Source organism: Geotrypetes seraphini, chromosome 5 (genome assembly GCF_902459505.1).
Source record: "Geotrypetes seraphini chromosome 5, aGeoSer1.1, whole genome shotgun sequence".
Taxonomy (NCBI): Eukaryota; Metazoa; Chordata; class Amphibia; order Gymnophiona; family Dermophiidae; genus Geotrypetes; species Geotrypetes seraphini.
The window spans coordinates 261,628,153-261,655,340 of record NC_047088.1 but is presented as its reverse complement, the minus strand read 5'-3'; the positions used below and the strand labels follow the sequence as shown (position 1 = coordinate 261,655,340).

The 27,188-nt window shown below is 44.3% G+C and overlaps 1 protein-coding gene across 7 annotated transcripts in view; it reads left to right on the top strand.

Annotated features, from left to right (window-relative positions):
- The window catches only part of TNS1 (tensin 1), a 606,988-nt gene that overhangs the window by 106,526 nt on the left and 473,274 nt on the right, over positions 1-27,188 (top strand). For 5 of the 7 annotated variants that reach the window (XM_033945996.1, XM_033945995.1, XM_033945994.1 and 2 more), the window contains one exon: positions 6,885-6,922. In XM_033945996.1, coding sequence (XP_033801887.1) covers positions 6,885-6,922 — 38 coding nt within the window. Of the gene's footprint in view, positions 1-6,537; positions 6,780-6,884; positions 6,923-7,038; positions 7,103-27,188 lie in introns of those variants that run through there. The other 2 variants (XM_033945999.1, XM_033946002.1) reach the window with 2 other exon arrangements.

Below are 27,188 nucleotides of genomic sequence, written 5' to 3'. Positions count from 1 at the left end.
GGAACAGACTCCCACTGCAGGTGATTGAGGCAAGCAACGTGACGGATTTTAAGAGAAAATGGGATGTTCACGTGGGATCTTTAAGGGAGTAAATTCAGGGGGGCGGGTACTTGGAATGGGCAGACTCGGTGGGCTATGGCCCTTTTCTGCCACCATTTTCTATGTTTCTATGTTTCTGTGGTACAACCAAAGCAGTTTACATATTATATTCAGGTATTTTCTCTGTCACTACAGGTTACAACAGTCTAAGTTTTTCTTTTTTGTCCCTGGGGCAGCGGAGGATTAAGTGGCTTGCCTAGGGTCACAAGAAGCCACAATGGGAATCCAGGTCCCCTTGTTCTTAGCCCACTGCGCTAACCATTAGGCTACTCTGCAAGCTGCGCTTTGAGTCCCTTTGTTTTTGGCTTTACTCCAACCAGGAAAAGAAAACTCACTCAGTAAAGGGGTCAAGCGGATTTCATATACCGCTTTTATTTGTGGTACAACCAAATTGGAACCTCTTTTTAGTGAGGCCCACAGACTACTACTACTACTTATTATTTCTATAGTGTTGAAAGGTGTACGCAGCGCTGTACATTTAACATTCGATAGCTGGTCCCTGCTCAGTAGAGCTTACAATCTAATTTGGACAGATAAGACATCTCGGAGTTGGGGAGATTCTGGTAGAAGGAATGATACAATGGGTAAAGGTATCTGATGGTGAATGGGAGTCAAGAGTTGAAAGCAGCTCCGAAAAAGTGAGCTTTCATCTTGGATTTGAAGACTGCTAGAGACGGAGCACGATGTATTGACTCCGGCAGCCTGTTCCCGGCATATGGTATGGCAAGAAAGAAAGGATGGGCTGGAGTTGGCAGTGGAGGAGAATGGTACAGATATGAGGGACTTACCTGATGAGCTGAGTTTGTGGGGGGGGGGGAGGTAGGAGGAGCATAAGGGGAGATAAGTGAGGAGAGGTATCGAGGGACTACCCTACAGAATGAAGGCACTTGTAAGTCAGTAAGAGGAATTTCAACTGGATTTGGAAACGGATGGGGAGCCAATGAAGTGACTTGAGAAGAGGGGTAATGTGAGCTTGGTGGCTCTCACAGAATATGAGTCGTTCAGGAACATTCTGAACAGATTGAAGGGGTGAGAGACAGATGTGCGGGGGAGACCTGAGAGAAGTGCATTGCAGTAGTCTAAGTGAGAGCTGATGAGAGCATGGATAAGGGTTTTTGTAGTATGCTCAGAGAGGAGAGGTTGGATTTGGTAATATTATAGAGGAGAAGCGACTACCAAAAGCACTACCAGTAAGTATGAAAGATTGAAATCATACCCAGCATACCCATTTGCAGCTAGGGGACTCTCGATGAACTTATAGGTAAATATGTTTAAAACTAAAAGGAAGAAATAGTTTTTCACTCAGAAAATAGTTAAGCTCTGGAACGCATTGCCAGAGGTTATGGTAAGAGCTGGTTTAAAGAAAGGTTTGGACAATTTCCTGGAGTCTGTTATTGAGAAAGACATAGGGTAAGCCACTGCTTGCTCTGGATCGGTAGAATGGAATGTTGCTACACTTCAAGATTCTAGAATCTTGTTACTCTTTGGGATTCTGGAATCTTGCTGTTCTTTGAGATTCTGCATGGAATGTTGCTACTCTTTGGGTTTTGGCCAGGTACTATGGACGTGGATTGGCCACCATGAGAACGGGCTACTGGGCTTGATGAACCATGGGTTTGACCCAGTTTGGCTATTCTTATGTTCTTACGTGAGCCAGGTATAGGACAATCAAGCCATTGTAACATCACTGATGAGGTTGGCTCTGAGGCACTGTGGAATGAGGCATTATGACATCACAATCTCAGCTCTGGAATGTTGCTCTCGTTGGGGTTCTGGAATCTTGCTATTGTTTAAGATTCTGTTTGCAATGTTTCTACTCTTTGGGATTCCGGAATCTTGTTACTCTCTGGGATTCCGGAATCTTGCTATTCTTTGAGATTCTGTATGCAATGTTTCTACTCTTTGGGATTCCGGAATCTTGTTACTCTCTGGGATTCCGGAATCTTGCTATTCTTTGAGATTCTGTATGGTGTATGCTACACCTTGGGTTTTGGCCAGGTACTAGTAGCTTGGATTGGGCACTGTGAGAACAGGCTACTGGGCTTGATGGACCATTGGTCTGAGGACCCATCAAGGCTATTCTTATGTTTTTATGAGTTTGCCATGATGTATAAACATGCTTTTACTGGCCTAATAAGGTGAGTTGTGGTAAGTGAGGTGGTTTTGGCAGTCTTAGCACTGCATGTTCTGAAGAGGCTCCAAGCACTCACAGGGCAGAGGAGGACTTGAAAGAAGGGGGCAGCTAAAAAACACAGTTATTTCCTTCTATTGTATCTCCTTTTTCTGCCAGTTTCAAGCACGCATGATTTCTGTAGTAACAATACAGTCCATTCTCTCTTTCTCTCCCTCATTCCAAAGGTTCCCATGAAAGCCAAAGATTCGACATGTGCCTACACGATGCCTTCTCTCAGGCCAGAGGTGCAGTGGAGTTCTACAGTAAATGTGATCCTACTGAATGACAAAATCCTTTTGAATACAGAATAGTTCTTTTGCTTCTCTTGTCTATTAAACACTCACAATCTCTCTCTCTCTCTCAGGAAATGGATTGATCTGGGATGCAATGCCACGGCGAAATAAATACCCCTTTCTATGCATGACATTACGAAGTGGCTCCTCTCCCTCCGTTCTCCGTCTCTATAAATAATACGACTATCATTCCAGTCTCCTCGCAACGTTGGAGTTGTCTATGACTCCGACTAGAGAATGACACGGTGAAAAAATTGGTCCCCGTCACCGCCCCGTCCCCGTCTCACCATCCCCGTCACCGCCCCGTCCCCGTCTCACCATCCTCTTCACCGCCCCGTCACCGCCACTGCCACCCCATTCACCGCCCCGTCACCGCCACTGCAATCCCATTCACTTTTCTTTATTTACGTATAAAGGAAACATTCTTTAAAACTTTAAAACTTAGTTAAATATTAGTTAATAACTATACAAAAACAAAACACGCAGAGAAAAAATTAATTAATAAAAATTCTCAAAACTGACACATTTTGATCACTAAATTTAAAATAGTTATTTTTCATACAGTTTTTCAATCACTAATCTTCCACCACCCCTGGGGCTAGCAATGCAAAAACAAACACGACATGTACTTTAAATGCTTACAATGTTAGCCTATATGGTAAGTAGACGCGGCCGCTGTACCTAATCGCGGCAAAGATCTCCCTGCCGTGATTAGCATAGTGACCGCGGCTACGGCTGCAAGTCTCCCCTCCCCCCAGCGATCACGGCAGGAGGGCACCCAACCCCTCCTGTAGACCCCCCCAACGGCCCTCCCGACAATCGCAGCAGAAGGGTACCCAACCCCTCCTGCCGGTCCTCCCAATGGCCTCCCCTAAGATCGCTGTCCGGTCCAACTTGGAAAGTAAGACTAAGGGGGTTCCGGGGTGGGAGGGTTCATTGGGGGGGGGTCCAGCAGGAGGGGTTGGGTACCCTCCTGCCGGCGATCTTAGGGGAGGCCATTGGGAGGACCGGCAGGAGGGGTTGGGTACCCTTCTGCTGCGATTGGCAGGAAGGGTTGATCTGACAAATGAGGAGCACGGTGAAATAGCGGTTCCTAGAAGGGGGTACATTGGCCCGCGGGGACAAACCTGTTCACCGTTTCCGCGGTCGGTGAATGGCCTTGTCCCCGTCACCGCAGCGACTGCTAGTTTTCTTCCCCGTTTTCGGCGGTGACCCGCGGCTTAAATGCGGTGGCCGCGGGTAAACCGTCACCGTGTCATTCTCTAACTCCGACCTCTCATTTTCTATGCATATCCAACAGACGACTAAAGCCTGTCACTTCTATCTCTCCAACGTTACCAAAGTTCGCCTCTTCCTCTTTGAGCACACTACCTAGACCCTTGTCCACACTCTCGTAACCTCATGCTTAGACTACTGCAATTTAATTCTAACACGTCTCTTGCTGAACTGTCTCTTCCCCCCTGCAATTGGTGCAAAACTCAGCTGCACAACATATCTTCTGCCAACCTTGCTACACTCACCTGACCTCTCTCCACTTCACTGACTCCCTATCCACCTTTGCGTGCAGGTCAAACTCCTATTACTAACCACTCAGTATCTCTCCTCTCTTATCTGTCTTTGTACGCCTCCCCCCCAAATTCCGTTCCTCAGATAAGTTGCTTTTATCTGTACCCTTTTTCTCCACTGCCAATTCCAGATTTTTTTCCTGTATGCCTAGAATAAACTATATGAGTTTGTCCGTCACACACCTACCCTTACCTTGTTTAAAAGTAGCCTGAAATCGCGCCTTATTGATTTAGCCTTCAATTCATAACCCTATTCCCCATTGCTCACCACCCTAGCCAGCAGATTAACCATCCCCCCTACCTGTATCGCCCACCCTGGCATCCTGTTTGTCTGTCTTGTCTATTTAGATTATAAGTTCTTTAGAGCAGGGACTGTCCCCTTCATGATGCTGGACAGTGCTGCATTCATCTGGTAGCAGTATGTATTTTTGTCGCTCCACGGTTTCTCTCTATAGGGCAGTGGTTCCCAAACCTGTCCTGGAGGACCCCCAGGCCAGTCAGGTTTTCAGGATAGCCCTAATGAATATGCATGGAGCAGATTTGCATGCCTGGCACCTCCATTATATGCAGATCGCTCTCATGTATATTCATTAGGGTTATCCTGAAAACCCTACTGGCCTGGGGGTCCTCCAGGACAGGTAGGGTTACCATATGGCTCCAGAAAAAGGAGGACGGATTTTGACATCCGGGTTTTACTTCCATTGGTTTCAGTAGAATTAAAACCCGGATGCCTCAATCTGTCCTCCTTTTTCTGGAGCCATATGGTAACCCTAACTCTACAGCTTCTCTCATCTCACTTTCTTCTAGATTTCCTCCCTCTTTTCTCACCTTCATGTCTGTTTACTGTACCATGAACCCTGCCTTTTCCTCAGGCTGCATTTTTCCCAGTCCCACACAACTACTCTCCCCCTGTCTGCTCTTCTTCCTCTCTTCTAGATCATATCTCCTTTTCCCAGCAACCTTCACCCATGCTCTCTCCTTGAATTCCTCTCACCCCTCACATTCTGTTTCTATTCCTCTCCCACAGCTCCACTATCAGTCCCTGTCTCGATCATCCGCCTCTCTTCACTTTACAGTTCCCTTCTGCCAGCATTGTCTTTCCTAACCAATGGCCCCCTTTTCATTTCTTTCCCTTCTTCCTTGCCTTCTTTATTCCTTTCTTAGTACTTCTCTATCTTTGGCAACACAGGTATAAAAATCAGGCCAATAAAGTTATCTGAATCTTTCTGTTCCTTTTCTCAGTGTCAGTCTGCTGCACTTGCCTTTCCCATTGGCAGGTGCTAGGCTACAGCAACTCCCCCCTCCCCTGCAGGCTATTGGACTGAAACCAGCCAACAGAAGGAGGTGGGAGCAATAGTTAAGACACAGAAGCACTTCCTTCCTGTAGCTCTGCAGAATAGAGGTTGTTGCTCCAAGGCTATAGATTTAGAGGTAAAAATATAGTCAGTCAGTATTTGTATGGTTCTTCTGATAGTGGAGGTTCCTAGAAAGCACTTCACCGTGAATTATGCTCCAAAATTAATTCCCCTGGACACAATAAATTTTTTTTTGAGGGGGGAGTGTCACTGCTTGGTAGGTGGAGGATGTCTTTTGGCTAGAATAGTGTCTCAAACTTTCTTGAGCCGGGGCACACTAAAGGTAGTGGCCACGGCTTGAGGCACCCAGATGTGCATGGACATTGCCGTGATGACATTAAGCATATGCGTGACATCATCACATCGACATCCATGCATGTGCAGAGGCCCTCCATATGAGAGTAACAAGATTCTAGAATCCCAAAGATTGGCAACATTCCATATGGAATCTCAAAGAATAGCAAGATTCCGGAATCCCAGAGAGTAACAAGATTCTAGAATCCCAAAGAGTAGCAACATTCCATACAGAATCTCAAAGAATAGCAAGATTCTGGAATCCCAGAAAGTAACAAGATTCTAGAACCCCAAAGAGTAGCAACATTCCATGCTACCAATCCAGAGCAAGCAGTGACTTCCCCCATGTCTTTCTCAATAACAGACTATGGACTTTTCCTCCAGGAACTTGTCCAAACCTTTCTTAAAACCAGCTACGCTATCTGCTTTTACCACATCCTCTGGCAACGCGTTCCAGAGCTTAACTATTCAACTCTGCTACAAGGTTTTTGGAAAAATCCAATTTCTGTTATTTTCGCACAAAGGAAAGTGATCCCCAAACTATAGAACCAGCTGCCATTAATAACCTTTCGCAGGGCACTGCTGCGCCTTTCAGAATCACTCATGGAGTTAATTGTTTGGAAATCTGATGCCAAGAATGAGTAGGAGGGATTCAAATTTATTTTCCTTAAATGTTTCATCCTAGGAAAAAAAAGGGAAAGAGAATGCTCAGCCCCAGGGCAGCCTGTGACAGTGAAGGGAAGGAGGGGGGGGGGAGTTTGGCAGGCTGCTAAAAGGAACGCATTGAGTTTTTGCCTTTATTGGCTCAGCTTCCACACACTGCCAGCATACCTGGGAGCTGCGGGCTAGCTTTGGCCAGAGTCCAGCGTGCTGAATCCCGTACAAATCTTGTTCAAATAGCCTGCAAATGGTCCATTTGCGCAAGGCCAGCTCCTTGGTTAGAGTGACCTTATTATTGTTTTTCTATCACGCCGACAAAGTGTTGAAGCAGCCCTACATGGTAAGCGCATTCCCCTCGCATTGCCTGGGTGCTTTTGATATTCTTGATGGTGTCTCATTATTTGTTTTTGTGTTGCTGAGTTTCTCTTTGTCTCTTTCTCTGCAGTTTGCCGATTGTCCTGTCACAAGAAATGTGAAGCCAGGGTAAGAAAGACTGACTGGAAGTTTTATATTTTTCTTTTTCTCTCAACTGAATGAGTTCTTTGCTCCAAAAGTGCTGAGGAGAATCTGAGAAGCAGGCTTCCCCATCAGAGGGCCCTGCCATCCATTAAGGTGAAATGCACAAGGTTCCTGGTGATCTGAAGTTTTAACCTGCTCTTCCAGGTGTGTAGGGAGAGAGGTGACAAGCGTTCTTTTGCACTTAAGTGTCACAGCTGCATTAGGACTTGCAGGGTCTTGTCAGAGGTCTGCATTATGGGGATTGCGGTATGAGATGGTTTGACGGAGCTAAGTGCTCCTGGTTCCTCAACAATCTATTACTCAGAGGCTGGCTTTGCTTTAAGGTTTTGCATGGATTCAAATTGCTGTCATTGCCTTTGCTGCGTCTGTCCCCTTAGCGGTTAGAGGTCAAATTGCAAAGTGATTTATGTACATTAAAATCATTTTACCCTCATGAATTGGTTGTATAAAAACTGTCCTCGGTCAGTGCAGCTAAAGGAGCATTGAGAGGTAACTTACCTGAGCACACTTTTAGGTCAGGAAATGAAACGTACACAGGTCGAGTGCATTTTCAAATTCTGACATTTAATTTTCCAGAAAAATCTACCTGCATAAAGAAAGAAACAGTTTGCAGGTCAAACAGCCAATCGGTTAGGCCAAATATAGAATGGGGTGATTCTATAACATGGTACCTCAAATTGGACAGAATGTGATGAGGACTGACACTTTGAGAAAATGGGAACGGTACTTGTAAACCGCCATTTTGTGGTTACACATTCAAAGTGGTTTACATCAGTGGTTTTTGGACCTGTCCTGGGGGATCCCCAGCCAGTCGGGATATCCCTATTGAATATGCATGAGAAATTTGCTTGCCTACTGCCTCACTCATGAATATTCATTAGGGATACCTTGAAAATATGTTAAGTGCCAAACTGTCATGTCATATTAGGTTAGCCAGGTTTTGTATACTGTTTTGCCATGCCACATTTCTGTTTATAACTAGCTGATCTCCAGGCGTTGCCCAGATATTCCAATTCTAATCCCGGATATCCCAATCTCAGCAGCAAGAATGGCCCTCTCTATGTCTCAGCAAGCCCGAAAACTATGGATTAGAAACTTATCTTTCATATCCTGTAGTCGGGACTCACGCTGTTGTACTATCTCTGAAGCTCTAGATGTAGCAGCTCTCTTTTTCATATCCTGTAGGCAGGCCTTATGATGCTGGACTGTCTCTGAAGCTCTAGATGCAGCTTTGATTACATTACGTTACCTTGGAGGCATTGTTACAGCAATGACAGCACAGCACAGTGTGACATCATTCCCCAAGCTTCACACAATTGGTCAAAGCAATATCTGTCTTTTTCGATGATTCTTTACATGTCACCCCCTTTTCATTCCTACAGTGTTTGTTCTCAGATAGTAAGTGATATATATACTAAGTTTGGTTGAAATCTGCTCATGCTTTTCAGAGTTATGCTGGAACATGCATACATCTGATTTTATATATGTAGATACAGTGTTTACCATGCTTTGTTGCACAGTGGTTAGAGCTACAGCCTCAGCACCCTGAGGTTGTGGGTTCAAATCCCATGCTGCTCCTTGTGACCCGGGGCAAATCACTTAATCCCTTCTTTGCCCCGGGTACATTAGATAGAGTGTGAGCCCACCGGGCCAGACAGGGAACAATGCTTGAGTACCACTTAGGCTATATGTGTATAATACAATGCCACGCTTATAAGCCTATGCATATCATGCTAATGCTATGCTTGTCTATATGACTGTCTGCCATTCTATGTTTGTCATACAATGCTCGTCATGCTGTATCATACTGTGCCATGTTATATTTTACCAGGCTTTGTTATGCATGTGACCCTTTCTGAGCTCTCCTGGACGGACGGGATTTAAAACCAAATAAATGAAATAAATAAATGGACACTGCATGCCATTATACTTCAAGTCAGCATTGGCATACCTACATTTAGGTGTGCCACTTTTTGCCAGACTATTGTAAGTTGGTGCACCCCCTGGTCCCACCCATTCTCCATACACGGGGATGCTCTCTTGCAGTTACGTTCTCTTATAGAATAGTGCAAGTGTCAGTTAAATGCACATGTGCCCCCCTTGTGTGCATATATGGCTAGCATTTACATATGTAAGGGTTCACTTGCCTGAGAAAGTGCCAGTAGGACGCCTACATGCAATTTTTGCAATGGCGCATTTAACTTATCTGGCACATAAATGTAAGAGGACCACACATATGGGCAGACCCTGGGCAGGATTATTATGTACACGTGCAAAATATAGAATTTTGTAAGCTGAACGCATCCGTGTTATATTTAGGTCCCTGCAGTTATGCCAGATCTGTGGCAGCTGGTGAGCCGTCATTTGCCAGACAAAAGCGCGCCGACAATCGTGCGCAAGACTGATGCACGCTGGCTTAAAACACTTCCTGTTAGCGCTGTGAGGGGGGGAACCCCCCAGTAAACTTACAAGTGTTCGTGTTCCCATTGAGCGGGTGGGGGAACCTCCCATTACACTGAAAGCTGCCGAAGACCCCCAAAACTAAGGAAAATGGCAGTTTTCAGTGTAGTGGGGGGGTTCCCCCCAACCCCCCCCAACGGGAGCGCAAACACTTGTAAGTTTACTGGGGGGGGTTCCCCCCCTCACAGCGCAAACAGGAAGTGTTTTAAGTCAGCGCGCTTTTGCCCGGCGCGCTTCTGTTACGGTGCCGTGGCAGGTATAGCTGCAGATGTGTAAATGTTACGTGCACCGACACCGGGTTGCAGAATTGTCCTATAACAGAACCTGGTCACCCAGTTGCCATTATAGAGTACGTCATTAAAAACCTATTTATTTGACAAATCAGAATATTAATTTTGATATATTTAAATGAGGCCTTATGTTTCTATTCTTATTGTCATAATATGTTTTAATTTTTTAATAATTTTTAATATTGTACTTGAATGTTTTTAACAATTGTATTACTTTTATTATATAGTTTTAGATTGTACGTAGTGTGTTCTATGAAACTCTACCAGGTGCTGAAATGTCTCATTATTTTCCTATTGTGAACCGCCCAGAACTACTGGTTGGGCCGAATACAAGAAAATAAATTATTATTATTATTGAGTTGCTTACATGGAAACATCCAGTTGTAGACTTGCTGGATGTACAATCCACGATATCTTTGCAATTATACATCGCATGAAAGAGGCATGCCAGGCAGTGGCATAGTAAGAGGTGGGGGCGGTTCACCCCAGGGGCCGTCTTGGTGGGAACGCCGGCCCCCATCTTCCTCTCCACCCCCACTACCGTGCACGCACACCCCTTCCCCCGTACCTCTCTAACATTCGCGGCATGAGCAACCACCCCGACCTGCTGCTCGCGCCAGCGTCGGCTCTTCCTCTGATGTCACTTCCTGGATCCACTCCTAGGAAGTGACATCAGAGGAAGAGCCGACGCTGGTGCGAGCAGCAGGTGGGGGTTGTTGCTCGCGCCGCGAATGTTAGAGAGGTACGGGGGAAGGGAAGGGGCGCGCGCGGAGGGGGCGGGGAAGGAACAGTTGGGGGTGGGGATGGAAAAAAGGGCGGGGGAAGAGCACCACCACCCTGGGCGCCTCTCATCCTTGCTATGTCTTTGATACCAGGGCGTTCTGGGGGTGGAACACAGCATAAGAACATAAGAATAGCCTTATGGGCCTGATATTCTAAAGTACTTATCCGTACACTGGCAACCGCTATGCAATTACGTGTTCTATCCTTGAATTTTCAGCAGCACTATACTGTAGGTATGTACACTTCTATCTCCGTATTTGCGCTTTCAGCAACCATAAGAACATAAGAAGTTGCCTCCACTGGGTCAGACCAGAGGTCCATCGTGCCCAGCGGTCCGCTCCCGCGGCGGCCCATCAGGTCCATGACCTGTGAAGTGGTTTCTGACTATTCCTGTAACCTACCTCCACTTCTATCTGTACCCCTCAATCCTCTTTTCTTTTAGGAACCTATCTAGACCCTCCTTGAACCCCTGTAGTGTGCTCTGGCCTATCACAGCCTCCGGAAGCGCGTTCCATGTGTCCACCACCCTCTGAATGAAAAAGAACTTCCTAGCATTTGTTCTAAACCTGTCCTTTTTCAATTTCTCCGAGTGCCCCCTTGTACTTGTGGCTCCCCACAGCCTGAAGAATTTGCACCCTGTCTACCTTTTCTATGCCCTTCATGATTTTGAAGGTTTCTATCATGTCTCCTTTAAGTCTCCGCTTTTCCAGGGAGAATAGCCCCAGCATTTCCAATCTGTCAGCGTATGAGAAGTTTTCCTTACCATTTATCAGTTTTGTCGCTCTTCTCTGGACTCCCTCGAGCACCGCCATGTCCTTTTTGAGGTACGGCGACCAGTACTGGACACAGTACTCCAGATGTGGGCGCACCATTGCCCGATACAGCGGCAGAATGACTTCCTTCGTCCTGGTCGTGATACCCTTTTTGATGATACCCAACATTCTGTTCGCTTTCTTTGAGGCTGTCGCACACTGTGCTGATGCTTTCAATGTTGTTCACAGTTTTGATTATTCGCGGTTTTTAGCTTGCTGGCTCCTCCCCCCACATGACGTCAGCTTGCCTAGAGAAATCGCCGATTCCAAGCATTTAGAGAGAAAATCGCCGATCCCCGGCACTTTCTTCACCATGTTTTGCCTCTCCTTCAGGAACTGGCTAGGTCTCCCACCATGTTATTCGCGGTTTCACCATATTCACGATGGTTTTTTAATAGAAAACAGCAAATAACCTATGAAAAAGTTATTGGTGGTTTTTCTGTATTCGCGGGTCTGTTAATTCCCTATCACAGCGAATACGGGGGGAGAAGTGTAGTTTAATTTAGGCCAGTGGTCTCCAGCCACAGTGGGAATACGAGAAAGCTCTGAGGGCCAAGAAAAGATTTTGAAAACTGCCTTAGAAACATATAGAAACATAGAAATTGACGGCAGAAAAGGGCTATAGCCCATCGAGTCTGCCCATACCAATGACCCACTCCCTGATTCTTACTCTCCTAGAGATCCCACATGAATATCCCATTTTCTCTTGAACTCTAACACGCTGCTGGCCTCAATCACCCTCTGAGGCAGCTCGTTCCAATGATCTACCACCCTTTCAGTGAAGAAGTACTTCCTCGCATCACCCTGAAATTTCCCTCCCCTGATTTTCAGCGAGTGTCCTCTGGTTACTGAGGGCCCTGTAAGACTGAAGATATCATCTTTCACCTCTATACGCCCAGTAATATACTTAAAGGTCTCAATCATGTCCCCTCTCTCTCTTCGCTCCTCCAGCGAGTACATCCGCAGTCTTTTTAACCTTTCTTCATACGTGAGTTCCCCGAGCCCCAAAACCATCCTGGTAGCCTTGACCTGCTTGTTCAGACTGGCATTAAACATTAAAAGTTCAATTGATACCAATATTGATTCTACAACACTTGAAGGATCTATTTTAAAAGCTCACTTTATTTTGGATTGTCAACAGAAGCCAATTCCTTAAATGAGCACTTGAGTAACACATAGAAGAGATTCTATGCAGTTACTCCATCGAGCGGGCAAGATTGAAATTAACGCATTTACAGGATTTGAAGAGCATTTCAGCCAGCTGTTTGAGGGCCACAATGGAGGACTTTGGGGAGCTTTATGCGGCTTGGAGACCACTGACTTAGGACATTAAAAAGACTGGCTTGAATTAAAATGGACAGCCATAAAGATAGTGGCTAGTGGTGTTTCTATATATCGAGCATTGTTCTCCATAGTAGCTGAAATATTGACCTGCGTATGTTTAAGAGGTGATATTTGGCCACCACACATATAGGTTATAAATTTAGCTGTGACCAAAAATAACAGCTAAATGTTTAATCTATATAGTGACTGTACACATAATTGACTTAGGCTTTCTCACTCTATGGCATTTGCTTTGGTAAAAGTCTGGAATGATCTTCCTTCAGAAATTAGACTCCTCTCCTCTTTGACACTTTTTAGAAAAACTTTGAAGACGTATCTTTTTAAGAAATTCTTAACTGATAAATAAGGGATTGTAATAGATGAATTTGTCCTATCATTTTCTCCTTAGCCTCTTCGGTTAATTTTGTGAACTGGATCAAGTCCCTTTTTGGGAATGACCCGGTATATAAGACCAAGGATTGGATTGGATCTATTTGTAGTTGCATATTGAATGCTGCTCATTAAAGGCATAGGGGGCATTTTAAAAAAAAAACAACAAAAAAACCCATCTAAGTAAAAAATAAAAAAGTTCTGCTCATAATGTCCAACCCCCCCCCCATCTCATAGCCATAATCAAACAAGAAAAACGTCTAGATTTCCCTGTTCGATTATGGATTGTACAACTGCTGCCAAACAGATGCCCTTGTCCCTGTTTTTTGGCCTTCATAATTTGGACGATTTATTTTGGAAAATGGCTGTTCGTTTTGGACATTCTCATGTATTTTTGAACAGGAAACCCTGATGTTTTTTTTCTGTTTGAAAGTGACTGGGAGACAGACTTTTTATTGCTGTAATGAGCAGGACGTCCCAGTTTTGACTTGGACATTCTTTTGAAAATGCCCATCTATGAGTAGAGATGCTCATGGTCAAACCAAGAACATTTCTGATCTGGATGCTAAGATGTTGGAAATGGACTTGGATATTTTGGCTCAATGAATCTCATGAATTAGCTATTATCATACTCAGCTGTATTCAGAAGGGCTAAGGATGCCACAAGAGGAATAACTCTCTATGTAAAATACAACATTCATGTAACTGAAATGCAGGGTATATGAATTCCCATATATACTCAAATATAAGCCGAGATTTTTGGCCTTAAAAATGGCTCGGTTTATATTTGAATCTCAGTCTTTCTTGCTTCCCCTTCTGTCCCTCCCTCTCTCTGAAGAGGGAGGCCCTGTGTGTTGGGCTGTAGAAGGGCCTTTGGAATTTGCTCATGCTCAAGGCCTGCCAGCTCCTGCCCTCTCCGAGAATCTCGGAAAGGAAAGGAGCCAGCAGAAGCCTTGACCATGTGCAAATGCTCAAGACCCTACACCGGCCCAACACTCTGCATTGGCCTCAGCTTCAGGCAGTGAAAAACAGTGCTGGTCGGCTGGGGGGAGGGTCAGATATGCAGGTCATCGGGTGGGGAAGAGATGGAAATGGAAGTGCAGGTTAGGTGGGGTATGTAATCGTTGGTGAGTGGGTATTTTGATTTATATGGTTAGCAAATATTATAGAGGGGGAAAAAGTGTTTAGAGCAGTGTATTGCAAACTGTGTGCCATGACACATTAGTGTTCCGCCTGAGATTCGAGGTGTGCCGCGAGACGCCGGGGAGGAGGAGAGCTGCCGGTTGACTGCCTACGGGATGTGCCTCTTGCCACGAGACGCACATCCTGTAGGCAGTCAGCCAGTGTCTCTCCTCTTCTCCGGTGCCTCTCCACGCCTCTTCCCTTCCAGCACCCCCCACTGGAGGGTCTTCGTGCATGCACGTGACATCGCTTCGATGCCCGCACACTTCCGGAAGCCCTCGAGCCACCAGTTTAGTGTGCCGCGGCTTGGCAAAGTTTGTGAGCCGCTGGTTTAGAGAGTTGGGATCTGGGTTTGGAGTATTGGACTATGGAAGATAATCAATGTCTTTGTAAATGCTGTTATTGCTCACTGACCATGATATATGTCTTGTTAACATTGATCTTATTAGCTCATTCATTTTTAACAAGGCATGATCTCTGTTTTTATTCATTTCTCAATTTATTTCACTTTTCACTTAATGATATCTATATTTTTTAATGATATATTGAGTTCATTTTGGGATTTATTGATCTATTCATTTACAGAATATTTTTAATTTATGTTTCAACTGTGCTATATGGTGCCTATCGCATGTCAATCATACTTAAGTGCCCATTACAGAATCATGCTTAGCGGTGCCAGAATTTTAAAGGCGTACATTACAGGTGACTATCTCCCTGTTTTACTAAGGCGCACAATGCGTTTTAGCATGCGCTAAATATATGCATGCACTAACCGTTAATGCGTCACCTATTAACTCTTTTACAAACCACCTCACCCTCAACAACCCGCAAAATGTCTATAAGATCTAAAATTTACCTCTCTAGCTAATCATTGTAACTCTGTTCTTTTTTAAATTAACCTTTTGTAATCCGCCTTGAACCGCAAGGTAATGGCGGAATAGAAATCCCTAATGTAATGTAATGTAATGTAATTAGCGTTTAGCATGTGGCTAGTGCGCAGTATTTAGTGTGCACTAAAACGCGTGCACACTAAATAATAAAAAAAACCCGTCTAAGTCGCCTTTTCGCCTAGGCCCTAAACGCTGAAAGTAGAAACAGCGAAAATGTCCAGTCTCAAAAAAAATGTCCAAAAGGAGGTTTTATTTGATAATGGCCTGCCTCTACGTTCAGCTGTTTAAATGCCCAGACCACATAACATATAATCAACCAAAAAAAAGCCTAAGTCCCAAACACCCAACACAAGAGCTTTTAGGCGAAGGAGGAGCCAGTCTTTCGCCTAAAAGCTGGATTCTGTAACCGGTGTCTGTCAAAATGAACACCGGTTACAGAATCCAACCCCCCCCCCCCCCAGCAACGATCGCGGCAGGAGAGATGGCTCATCTCTCCTGCCACGATAACGATCCCGAAGTGCCGTCAACCGCGGCACTTCGGATTGCTATCGCAGCAGGGGAGCTAGCCAATCTCTCCTGCCGCGATCCATCAGCCCCAACAAGATCGGGCAGGAGGGAGCTCAACCACTCCTGCCCTGGTGACCCAACCCCCCCCCCCCCCCCACACGATCGGGGCAGGAGGGATCCTGGGCCTACTGCCCCAGCGACCACCCCAATCCCGCCTAGGAAGATAGGCATCTATCTCCCAATTGAATTTTATTTTTTTTTCAAATATGAACTTGTTAAAGCTCATTATTGAAGCCAATGAATTTAGTAATTAAGTTAGTAATTAAGTTAATTTCCCAATAAGTGCCATATTGCTTGATTTTATCTTTATGATTTGTGACTTTTATCCATTTTTATGTCTCAGTCTTTTGTGTGGTTTTATATACAAAAACTTTTCACTGTTTTTAAGGTTTATGTCAGGGAATCAAAGAGGTTAAAAGGGGACACTGTAAAGTTAAATAATGTGTTAAAACTTATGGCAAGAATGTCTAGTCTTTGTAGATTGGCCCACAGTGAGAACCCAAATTTCTAACCTCAGTTATATTCGAGTCAACCTCCCCCTCTTTTTTGGGGGAGGGGGAGTTACCTTGGCTTATATTCGGATCACTTTATATTCATATATTTAGTACAGTAATGAAGAAGTCCTGTGGATCACGCTGGAAAGAAGAGATGATGCTGGTGTAGTCTATAGAACTCTAAGACAGAAGATGAATGTTGATATTAATTTATATATGTCCGTAATTATGGTTGCTTGTAATACTTATTGTGAATGTAGCATTGTAACCCACCTTGTTAAAGGGGGGTTATAACTAAGAACATAAGAATAGCTTTATTGGGTCAGGCCAACGGTCCATCAAAATGGCGCGTGGTCTTCATCATAAGGCGTATGGGGACAGACTTAAAGATCTCAATCTGTCTACTTAGCAGGAAAGGCGGGAGAGGGGAGATATGAGAGAGACGTTTAAATGCCACAGGAGTCGAGTCTCTTTCAAGGAAACTCTGCAATGAGAGGGCATAGGATGAAGTTAATAGCTTTATTCTTTTATACCGCCATACCCAGAAATTCTAGGCGGTTTACACTAAGAAGAGCTGGGCATTCAGCAAAATATAATCATACAATAAAAATACAATTATTCAGTAAAAATACATTTACAAATGATTATTAAGTAATAAATTTGTTGAACAAAGTGGCCATAATTAACTTCCGAAAAGAACAATAAGACATAGCTTGGTGAATACATTTACCTAGCCAAGATTGCAGTTTGCCTGCTTGAAACGCTAAAGTCCTATCTAAGAAGGTCTTATATCTACACCCATTAATTTTTGGATAGGCAAATAGCTGAGAACCTCTCGTTTCCCTTGATGGTCTATATAACACAAAATGAGGTGATAGGCTCCGGAGTAATCTAAGGAAATACTTTTTTACAGAAAGGATGATAGATGTGTGGAACAGTCTACTGAAAGAAGTGGTGGACAACTGGACACAAAGACTGTGTCTGAATTCAAGAAAGCCTGGGCAGTCACGTTGGATCTCTTAGAGAGAGGAAGAGATCATGGTTACTGTGGATGGGCCGACTAGATGGGCCATTTGGCTTTTATCTGCCATCATGTTTCTATGTAAGCCCAGTAGCCTGTTCTCATAGTGGCCAATCTAGGTCAATAGTACCTGGCAAAAATCCAAAGAGTAGCTACATTCCATACAGAATCTCAAAGAATAGTAAGATTCCGGAATCCCAGAGAGTAACAAGATTCTAGAATCTCAAAGAGTAGCAACATTCCATACTTTTGATCCCAGGGCAAGCAGTGGCTTCCCCCATGTCTGCCTCAATAACAGACTAAAACTAAATAAACTGTAAGTATGAATAAATAGAGAGATATAGATAGAGGATCAGTATTAGGGAATACTAATGGATGTAGTATAGTAGCGAGTTAGAGGATGAATATTAAAGAGTAATAAAAAATATGGAGGCTCTATAACAGTACTGGGTTACCTTCAATCATGAGCTCTTGTTGAGATCCAACAATCCTACAGAATCATGGCTGGCCCCCTGGTTATGTCGTGCATGGCGAATGTGGTAGCTGTCAAGTCGTATGCATTAATAAAGCACTTCGTAATGATGACACAATGTTTTCACAGTCAGATTTTTTATCTTAGGAATTTCTGGCTAACCAGCTATGTAAATATGACAGCTTAGACTGCATTTTTTAAAAGCCGTCTACAAGATAAATAAAGAGTGTTGCTGGCATGTTGAAACAAGAAACCGGGAACTACGAAGACTGGCATGAACAAAGGGCTTGGAATTTACCTTGGTCTGTGATTGTGAATGTGTGTTTGTGTTTTTGTATATCCGTTTACACCAGAGGTAGGCAATTCCGGTCCTCGAGAGCCGGAGCCAGGTCAGGTTTTCAGGATCTCCACAATAAATATGCATGAGATCGATTTGCATCTCAAGGAGGCAGTGCATGCAAATCCATCTCATACATATTCATGGTGGAGATCCTGAAAACCTGACCTGGCTCTGGCTCTCGAGGACCGGAATTGCCTACCCCTGGTCTACACCTAGGCATGTGTGTTTTTATGTGTACTGTATACATATATAGGTTCTGATCATATGTTCATTTACATGAATGCAATGTGATGTATGCAAGTATATAATGTTTATTTGTGTTTGTGCAAATATGTACAGTATATGTAGGGTTACCAGCTTTTCCCGAAGGAAAATTCGGACCCGTGACCACACCCCCAAGTCGTCCAGGTCCGCCCAATTCTGCCTGTGTCATGCCCCGTTCCGCTCCCCAACCCCACCCCTAGATGGCATCCACGTTTGCGCGGATGCCACCTCCCGACGTGATTTTTCACAGGAAGCTTTACAAAACACAGACAAAGTGCCAGGTTTTGAAAAGCTGTCGGGACCCCCGTACATGTCCTCGAAAAGAAGGACAAGTTTGGAGAAATCCGAACGTCTGGTAACCTTATGAGATACAGTTTGTGCATGTGTATATGTAGTTGTTTGTATGTAGTCCATTCTTGTTATTTGCGGTAGTGCGGTTCCTTTTGAACCGCAAAATCATGAATAACGAAACGTAGAGTCTATGGGAAAATGGAGGTTAGGTTCCAGCAGTACATGTTGCATCTCAAAATCGCGGAAAGTGAACAGTGGGTCGTGTTGGGGAAAATAGGGCTCGGTTCCTGCGTGGGACAGCACTTGAAGTACCTGTAATTCACTCTCTGGATGCTTGGGGGCCATATCTGGAAGCAATGCTTGTCTTTGAGGTGAAAGTGAAAGTAAAAAAGTGACTGCCCATGAATACGCAAACATAGCGGTGCAAACGGGGAATATTGATTGCAATTGATGTAACCATAGATAGGTGAAATCGTGCATCGTGAATGTTCAAATAATGAGAACGGACTGTATGTGTGTTTACGCATCTGCAGGTGTGTAGTTTTTTATTTTAATTTTTAGATGATTACCTTATATCAAATCCATGACCCTTTACTCTTAGAGTTTTGGTTATCCAACTTAAACAGGATCAACAGGTTGTAGGATAATCAAAAAGTTGGATAAGAGATAAAACAGAACTATATTGAATGCATGCTTCAAAAGAAGAAGCAGTAAAAAAACAGTTTACACCTTAATGTGCCCAAGAATCTTACTTATCTTTTTGCTCAACTTAACGCCAGGAAGGTGACAATGCAGTGACTTCACCGAGATATATCACATCAGTAAAACATCAATACATCATAAACATTAAAATACTGCAAGACATAAGAACATAAGAATAGCCTTACTGGGTCAGACCAATGGTCCATCAAGCCCAGTAGCCTGTTCTCATGGTGGCCAATCCAGGTCACCAGTATATAGCCAAAACCCAAGGAGTAGCAACATTCCATACAGAATCTCAAAGAATAGCAAGATTCCGGAATCCCAGAGAGTAACAAGATTCTAGAACCCCAAAGAGTGGCAACATTCCATACAGAATCTCAAAGAATAGCAAGATTCCGGAATCCCAGAGAGTAACAAGATTCTAGAATCCCAGAGAGTAGCAACATTCCATACAGAATCTCAAAGAATAGTAAGATTCCGGAATCCCAGAGAGTAACAAGATTCTAGAATCCCAAAGAGTAGCAACATTCCATACAGAATCTCAAAGAATAGCAAGATTCCGGAATCCCAGATAGTAACAAGATTCTAGAACCCCAAAGAGTGGCAACATTCCATACAGAATCTCAAAGAATAGCAAGATTCCGGAATCCCAGAGAGTAACAAGATTCTAGAACCCCAAAGAGTAGCAACATTCCATACAGAATCTCAAAGAACAGCAGGATTCCGGAATCCCAGAGAGTAGCAACATTCCATGCTACCAATCCAGGGCAAGCAGTGGCTTCCCCCATGTCTTTCTCAATAACAGACTATGGACTTTTCCTCCAGGAACTTGTCCAAGCCTTTCTTAAAACCACCTATGCTATCTGCTCTTAGCAAACTTTCCTAAAACAACAGAGAGATACTGATGTGATAAGTTATGTATGTTTTATTGTTATCCGTTTGTGTTTTAAGCTGTTAGACATTTTAAAAATAATAAATAATAATATATTGGATCATTTTTGTCAGGTTTTGTGCTACAGGTACTTCACAACATCTTGACCCCTTGTCTCTATGATAACCTGAATTGTAGAAAAGCATTAGCGTCATATCTGTCTTTTGGAATGTTCTAATGTGTGCTTAGAAGCTGTTTCCTAAGTATTTCCCTTCCTTTATCTTTGCGCCAAACTAACATGCTTTTGTATTTTAGAAAAGGAGTGAAAAGGTTGTGGCTTGAGCGCGTTTTTTAGTTCTGGCCTTGAGAACGCTTGATTTCTTCTGGTTTTAGACTGTGTTTCTTTTTGTTATTTTCTTTCTCGCCTAGATTTGTGGACAGACGGGTTCTAAATAATTTTAAAGAAATAAATCAATCTCTGCTATTTGAATTTTAGTGCTGTTAATAAATATATTTTTGAAACTGTTTCAAGGTCATCTTTTTATTAAGTTTCAATTTGCTGATTTTGACTTTACCTCATTCACTGAATTGATGTTTATATTTGGTCATTTTACTGTTATGCTTTTGGTCAAAAACAAAATTGCAGTATGGATTGTGGCTAGTTACTAGGGACCTGGATTGGCCACCGTGAGAATGGACTACTGGGCTTGAAGGACCATTGGTCTGACCCAGTATGGCTTTTCTTATGTTCTTACGTGAGCCAAATATAGGACAATCAAACCATTGTGACATCACTGATGAAGTTGACTCTGAGGCAATGTGGAATGAGGCATTATGACATCACAATCTCAGCTCTGGAATGTTGCTCTCATTGGGGTTCCGGAATCTTGCTATTCTTTGAGGTTCTGCATGGAATGTTGCTACTCTTTAGGATTCTAGAATCTTGTCACCCTCTGGGATAATGGAATCTTGCTATTCTTTGAGATTCTGTATGGAATGTTGCTACTCTTTGGGGTTCTAGAATCTTGTTGTTCCGGAATCTTGCTATTCTTTGACATTCTGTATGGAATCTTGTTACTCTCTGGGATTCCGGAATCTTGCTATTCCTTGAGATTCTGCATGGAATGTTTCTACTCTTTGGGATTCTAGAATCTTGTTACTCTGTGGGATTCTGGAATCTTGCTATTCTTTGAGATTCTGCATGGAATGTTGCTACTCTTTAGGATTCTAGAATCTTGTCACCCTCTGGGATTCTGGAATCTTGCTATTCTTTGAGATTCTGTATGGAATGTTGCTACTCTTTGGGGTTCTAGAATCTTGTTGTTCCGGAATCTTGCTATTCTTTGACATTCTGTATGGAATCTTGTTACTCTCTGGGATTCCGGAATCTTGCTATTCCTTGAGATTCTGCATGGAATGTTTCTACTCTTTGGGATTCTAGAATCTTGTTACTCTGTGGGATTCTGGAATCTTGCTATTCTTTGAGATTCTGCATGGAATGTTGCTACTCTTTAGGATTCTAGAATCTTGTCACCCTCTGGGATTCTGGAATCTTGCTATTCTTTGAGATTCTGTATGGAATGTTGCTACTCCTTGGGTTTTGGCCAGGTACTAGTGACCTGGATTGGCCACCCTGAGAATGGGCTACTGGGCTTGATGGACCTTTGGTCTGACCCACTAAGGCTATTCTTATGTTCTTGTGTTGAACAGTACCTGCCTTGGGTGCAGTGGCGTAGTGAGGGGGAGGTCAGGGACTGCCCCAGTTGCAGTTTTCATTGGGGTTGCTGGCGCCTTTCCTCTCTTCCGCCCCTCCGCTTACCTCTTTAAATGTTAACTGGCACGAGCAGCATCTTCCAGTCACTGCTCGTGCCGGCATCAGCGTCCTTCTGATGTCACTTCCTGGCCACAGGACAAGGGCTTGTCGTCAGAAGGGACCTGAGGTGGGTGCAAGCAGTGGGTGGAAGGTGCTGCTTGCGCTGGCGAACATTGGAAGAGGTACATGGGGGCGGAGAAGAGTGGGGGAGGGGCGATGCCCAGCACAGCAGTGCCGGGCACCACAGCTCCAGGCACCAACCTCCCTCTTCTTGCGAGACCACTTCTTGGGTGAATCTATAAAGGCGGTTAATAAATATCGATAAATCAATCAATCCAGAATATCAGATAAGTGAGACTCTACCGCAGTGTCTCAAACTTTCTCGAGCCGGGGCACAATAAAGGTAGTGGCCACGGCTTGAGGCACCCAGATGTGCGCAGACGTCACCCTGATGACATCATGTATATGCGTGACATCATCACATCGATGTCCGTGCAAGTGCAGAGGCCCTGAGACGCCAGCAGGGAGTGCCAGCAAGGATGAGGGCCAACTAATTGCCTACAGCAGTGTTTCTCAACTACTTCAAATTAAGTGCCCCCTAAGTCTTACCCCCAACCACAGACCTCCCTAGGCCCTCCCAAGCTCTGCCCCAGATTCATCCCTTTTACTAATTGTAATGCAAGTTTTCCCATTCATTTTTCATATACACACAATATACACAAAACTGACACATTTCAATCACTATATTGAAAATAAAATCATTTTACCTACCGTCGATCCTCTGCAGGCTGCTGTAATTAGCTTTAAAGGTGAGACCATGAGGCCGGGGGGGGGGGGGGAACCATAGGACGCTCGAGAGAAGGGGGAAACATGCAGGCCTTCGGCAAATCAGGCAGCGCAGGTACCTTCACAAACTGACATAAGCAGTGTATGTTCTGGTACGCAGTTAGAGGGGGGGTTACCTTTTGGAAGGATACAGTCACGGTGGGGGGGGGGGTGTACGATTGGAGTGCTTGTGGTGGATTGTGTGAGTTTCTCTCTTTGATAGAGGACAGGGTGGCTGGGGGGGGGTTCTGAATAAGGGAAAATGTGGGGTCTGGAGAGTGAGCCACACCTTTCACGATCGCACTTCTTGGACACTGTGCTGCCTTTCTTTCGGTTCGCGCAGATGGTTACAGCTCTCCTGATTTAGCAGGACGATCTTTTGCTCGCTTTATTGTTTCTGCTTGTATGCTTGCATACTGTTTTATCTTGAACCTATGCATTTGTTATTCATTTATGGACTGCGCTGTAACGGAGGGACAAGGGAGATGTGATTCAGACGTTCAAGTACTTGAAAGGTGTTAACGTAGAACAAAATCTTTTCCAGAGAAAGGAAAATGGTAAAACCAGAGGACATAATTTGAGGTTGAGGGGTGGTAGATTCAGAGGCAATGTTAGGAAATTCTACTTTACGGAGAGGGTGGTGGATGCCTGGAATGCGCTCCCGAGAGAGGTGGTGGAGAGTAAAATTGTGACTGAGTTCAAAGAAGCATAAGATGAACACAGAAGATTTAGAATCAGAAAATAAGATTAAATATTGAACTAAGGCCGGTACTGGGCAGACTTGCACGGTCTGTGTCTGTGTATGGCCGTTTGGTGGAGGAAGGGCTGGGGAGGGCTTCAATGGCTGGGAGGGTGTAGATGGGCTGGAGTAAGTCTTAATAGAGATTTCGGCAGTTGGAACCCAAGCGTAGTACCGGGTAAAGCTTTGGATTCTCGCCCAGAAATAGCTAAGAAGAAAAAAAAAAAAAATTTAAATTGAATCAGGTTGGGCAGACTGGATGGACCATTCGGGTCTTTATCTGCCGTCATCTACTAAGTATCTGTTCTCCTTTGATTCCTTAATAAAAAGGAATATATAAAGGAAGGATACAGTCACAACTGAGATTTCTATATGGACAGAACGTGGTCTCCTAAGGGCCAGCGATGCTTAAACAACTGATGTAAAATATTTCATCGCTGTTCTCACCAACTTTAATACAACCTGCCAGAAAAACCAAGATTGGAATCTTTTGCTCTTGGAGACTCTGTCTAGCTCTTTTGGATGATAAATGCCTTATTCCTAGAAACTCTGGACCACAGAAAGCCAAATTTTCTATTCTTCTAAAGTCTGTTTAAAATCCTGAGAAGTGAGTATCTCGTGTCCAAAAACCTAACCTTCAATTTGCTCTGGCCGATATTCAGCCCTTGGCAGATTTCATTTTTTTCAAACGCTTGCCACCACGGGCAGGATTAGCCCTCAATATTCAGTGTAGGTAGCCCCTCCCTCATCAGAGACTGGGTGAGTCTTGAAGTTTCGGGAGACGGGGGGAGTTAGAAGGTGGGCCGGTAGGAAGGAAATTGAAGTTGATGGGGATGGTATCAGTGGCAGAAGAGAAGGTTGGACTTTTGATTTTTAAGAACATAAGAATAGCCTTACTGGATCAGACCCATGGTCCATATAACTCAGTACCCATCTTCATGGTGGCCGATCCAGCTCACAAGTAACATGCAAGCCCCCTTTCCATGCTACCGATCCAGGGCAAGCATTGGCTTCCCCATAGGCAGCAGAATGCTTTTTTATTTGGGGGACCCAAAAGCTCCGTCCTCGCCCCAGCAGGATCCTGTGACACAACCTCTCTCTCCAGCTCCCGACTCCCTCACCTACCTTCCACGGTCGCTGTAATTTAAAATCTTCCGGCAGCCGCTGTGCAGCGTCAACGAGCAGGCCTGCCCTGGAAGTCTTCATTCTGCAGCGACGTTGCGTGGTGACTGCCCAAAGATTTAAAATTACAGTGGCCGGGGGGAGGTGGGTGGGGGAGCAGAGACATAACTGACTCTTCTGAACACCAATATTTGACCCCGTGGCCTCTCCCGTTCTGATGCCTATGGGCTTCCCCTGTGTCTGTCTCAATAGGAAACTATGGACTTTTCCTCCAGGAACTCGTCCAAATGTTTTCTTTTATAATACCAGCTACATTAACCACTGTTACCACATCCTCTAGCAACACATTCAAGAGCTTAACCGTTCTCTGAGTGAGGGGCTAAGTTGGTATTCATAACTGACCACAGCGGTCAGTGCAGAAAACAGTTAATTAGAGCTAAGTGTCGATGGCTGAGCACATGGTTTCTAATACCAACATACTGGGAAAGTTTTAGCTGCCAATACGGTAAGCTAATTCTATGCAAATTTGAAGCATCTGCATAACTTATGTCCTAATTAGAATAAGCACACCGGATGCATGCACACAAGATTCTTGACCGAGGGCAGCTGGTGCAGTGCACATGCCTGAGCAAAATGGAGATGTCAGCACACATCTGCACATGTGCTGGAATGTTATTCTGTAGATAGATATCAGCACCAGAAAAATGTCTTGCACGTACAAGTTTTGGGCTGCCAATATTTAGGTACAGAATGGCATTCCAATACTTGCAAAAATATAGATTTATTTCTGCTCAGACCTGTGCACAGAACTGTCATCTCCAGTTCTGTCTTAAAAGTTGCAGGTACTCTTATGCTTGCAGCAAAACGTAGAACCCAGCATTAAATTCTCCCAGACCCCACTGTACAAGAATGAACTTGCCCTTCAATGCCTACTCAGATCTGGGGTTCTAGTGATATTGTGCTCACCTTAAAGCCTTCTGCATAGCTCTTTGCATTTTTTTTCCATTCAGAGAATAGTCAAGCTCTGGAACGCGTTGTCAGAGGATGTGGTAAGAGTGTAGCTGGTTTTAAGAAAGGTTTGGACAAGTTCCTGGAGGAAAAGCCCATAGTCTGTTATTGAGAAAGACATGGGGGAAGCCACTGCTTGCCCTGGATCGGTAGCATGGAATATTGCTACACCTTGGGTTTTTGTCAGGTACTAGTGACCTGGATTGGCCACCGTGAGAACGGGCTACTGGGCTTGATGGACCATTGGTCTGACCCACTAAGGCTATTCTTATGTTCTTATGTTCAGTTACGTTCATTTTAATATGCTGCGTGCAGATTTGTAACGTGAGCTTTTGTACAGGTTTAACTTCTGCGCCATTTTGAGCCAATCAGGGCCTTAGGCATCCCAATATGCATTGGGAGGGGGAGGGCCCATCATTTCAGCATGTGGCCCTGTAGGCAGGAAAGAGTGGGCTTCCCTCCTGCCATTCTGTCATCAGCAGGTACAGGGGGGGGGGGGCTCTGGGAATGTGGGAGGGGTTTCCAACAATGTTGGGGGATGTGGGGAGATGTTTGGGAGGGTCCAGGGATATCGGGTGAGTCCAGCAATGTTGGGGGATGAGGATGGGGGGGAGAATTTGGGGATGTGTGTGGGGGACTATGGAGATGTCAGGGGGATGTTCAGGAATGTCGAAGGAAGGGATGTAGAGCTCCGCAGCTCAGCTGCTCCTGGCAGGGGAAATCCCCATCAACTGAGTTGGCAAGAATCCCCGAAACCAGCTCAGCTGATGGGGGTTCCTCTGCCGCCATCAGACAAGGTAGTTGGGTACGTCTATAAAACTTTTGTGGATGTTTTTATTTTTGAAAATGGTCAAAAAAGACAGATGTTCTAAGGACCAAAACTTATACATAGGTCATTTTCAAAAATAAAAGACAGATGTCTGGCAGTTTTGAAAATGGACATTTTTTCTGCTGGGTTTGTGGGCGTCTTGCCCAAAACATTCAACCTCAGACTTAGACGTCCTATTGAAAATGCCCCTTCGCGTGTTGTAGAGAATATGTAAATGAGGTTTTGTAGTGATTTCAACCCCCCCCCCCTTTTTATGAAGCCGCGTTAGCGTTTTTTATCGCTCACCACGGAGGTAAAAGCTCTAACGCTCACAGGAATTCTATGAGCGCCAAAGCTTTTACTGCCATGGTTGGCGATAAAAAAACCCTAACGCAGCGTGATTAAAGGGGGCTTTAGTGAAGGCAGGCATTTTTAGCCTCGTGCCATTAGTTTGTTGAGCATGCTCTGAGTATTTCTTTCGCCTTTATCAGGCACAGGAAGGTCTAGAAAAGAAGTCTCCAAGGGAACAAACTCCGGAAAATATCAGAAAATCTTTCTTCACAGAAAGATCGGTGGATACATGAAATGGATTCCTAGTGGAGGTGGTAGAGACAAATGCAGTAGCAGAATTTAAGCAAGCATGGTATAAGCACGAAAGACCTTTAATTGCCTTTATTGGAATGATGAATGGTCACCTTGATTTTGTAATTATAAACAGAAATTTGATGAAAGATCAAGTATTTAAAAACAAAGACCATTA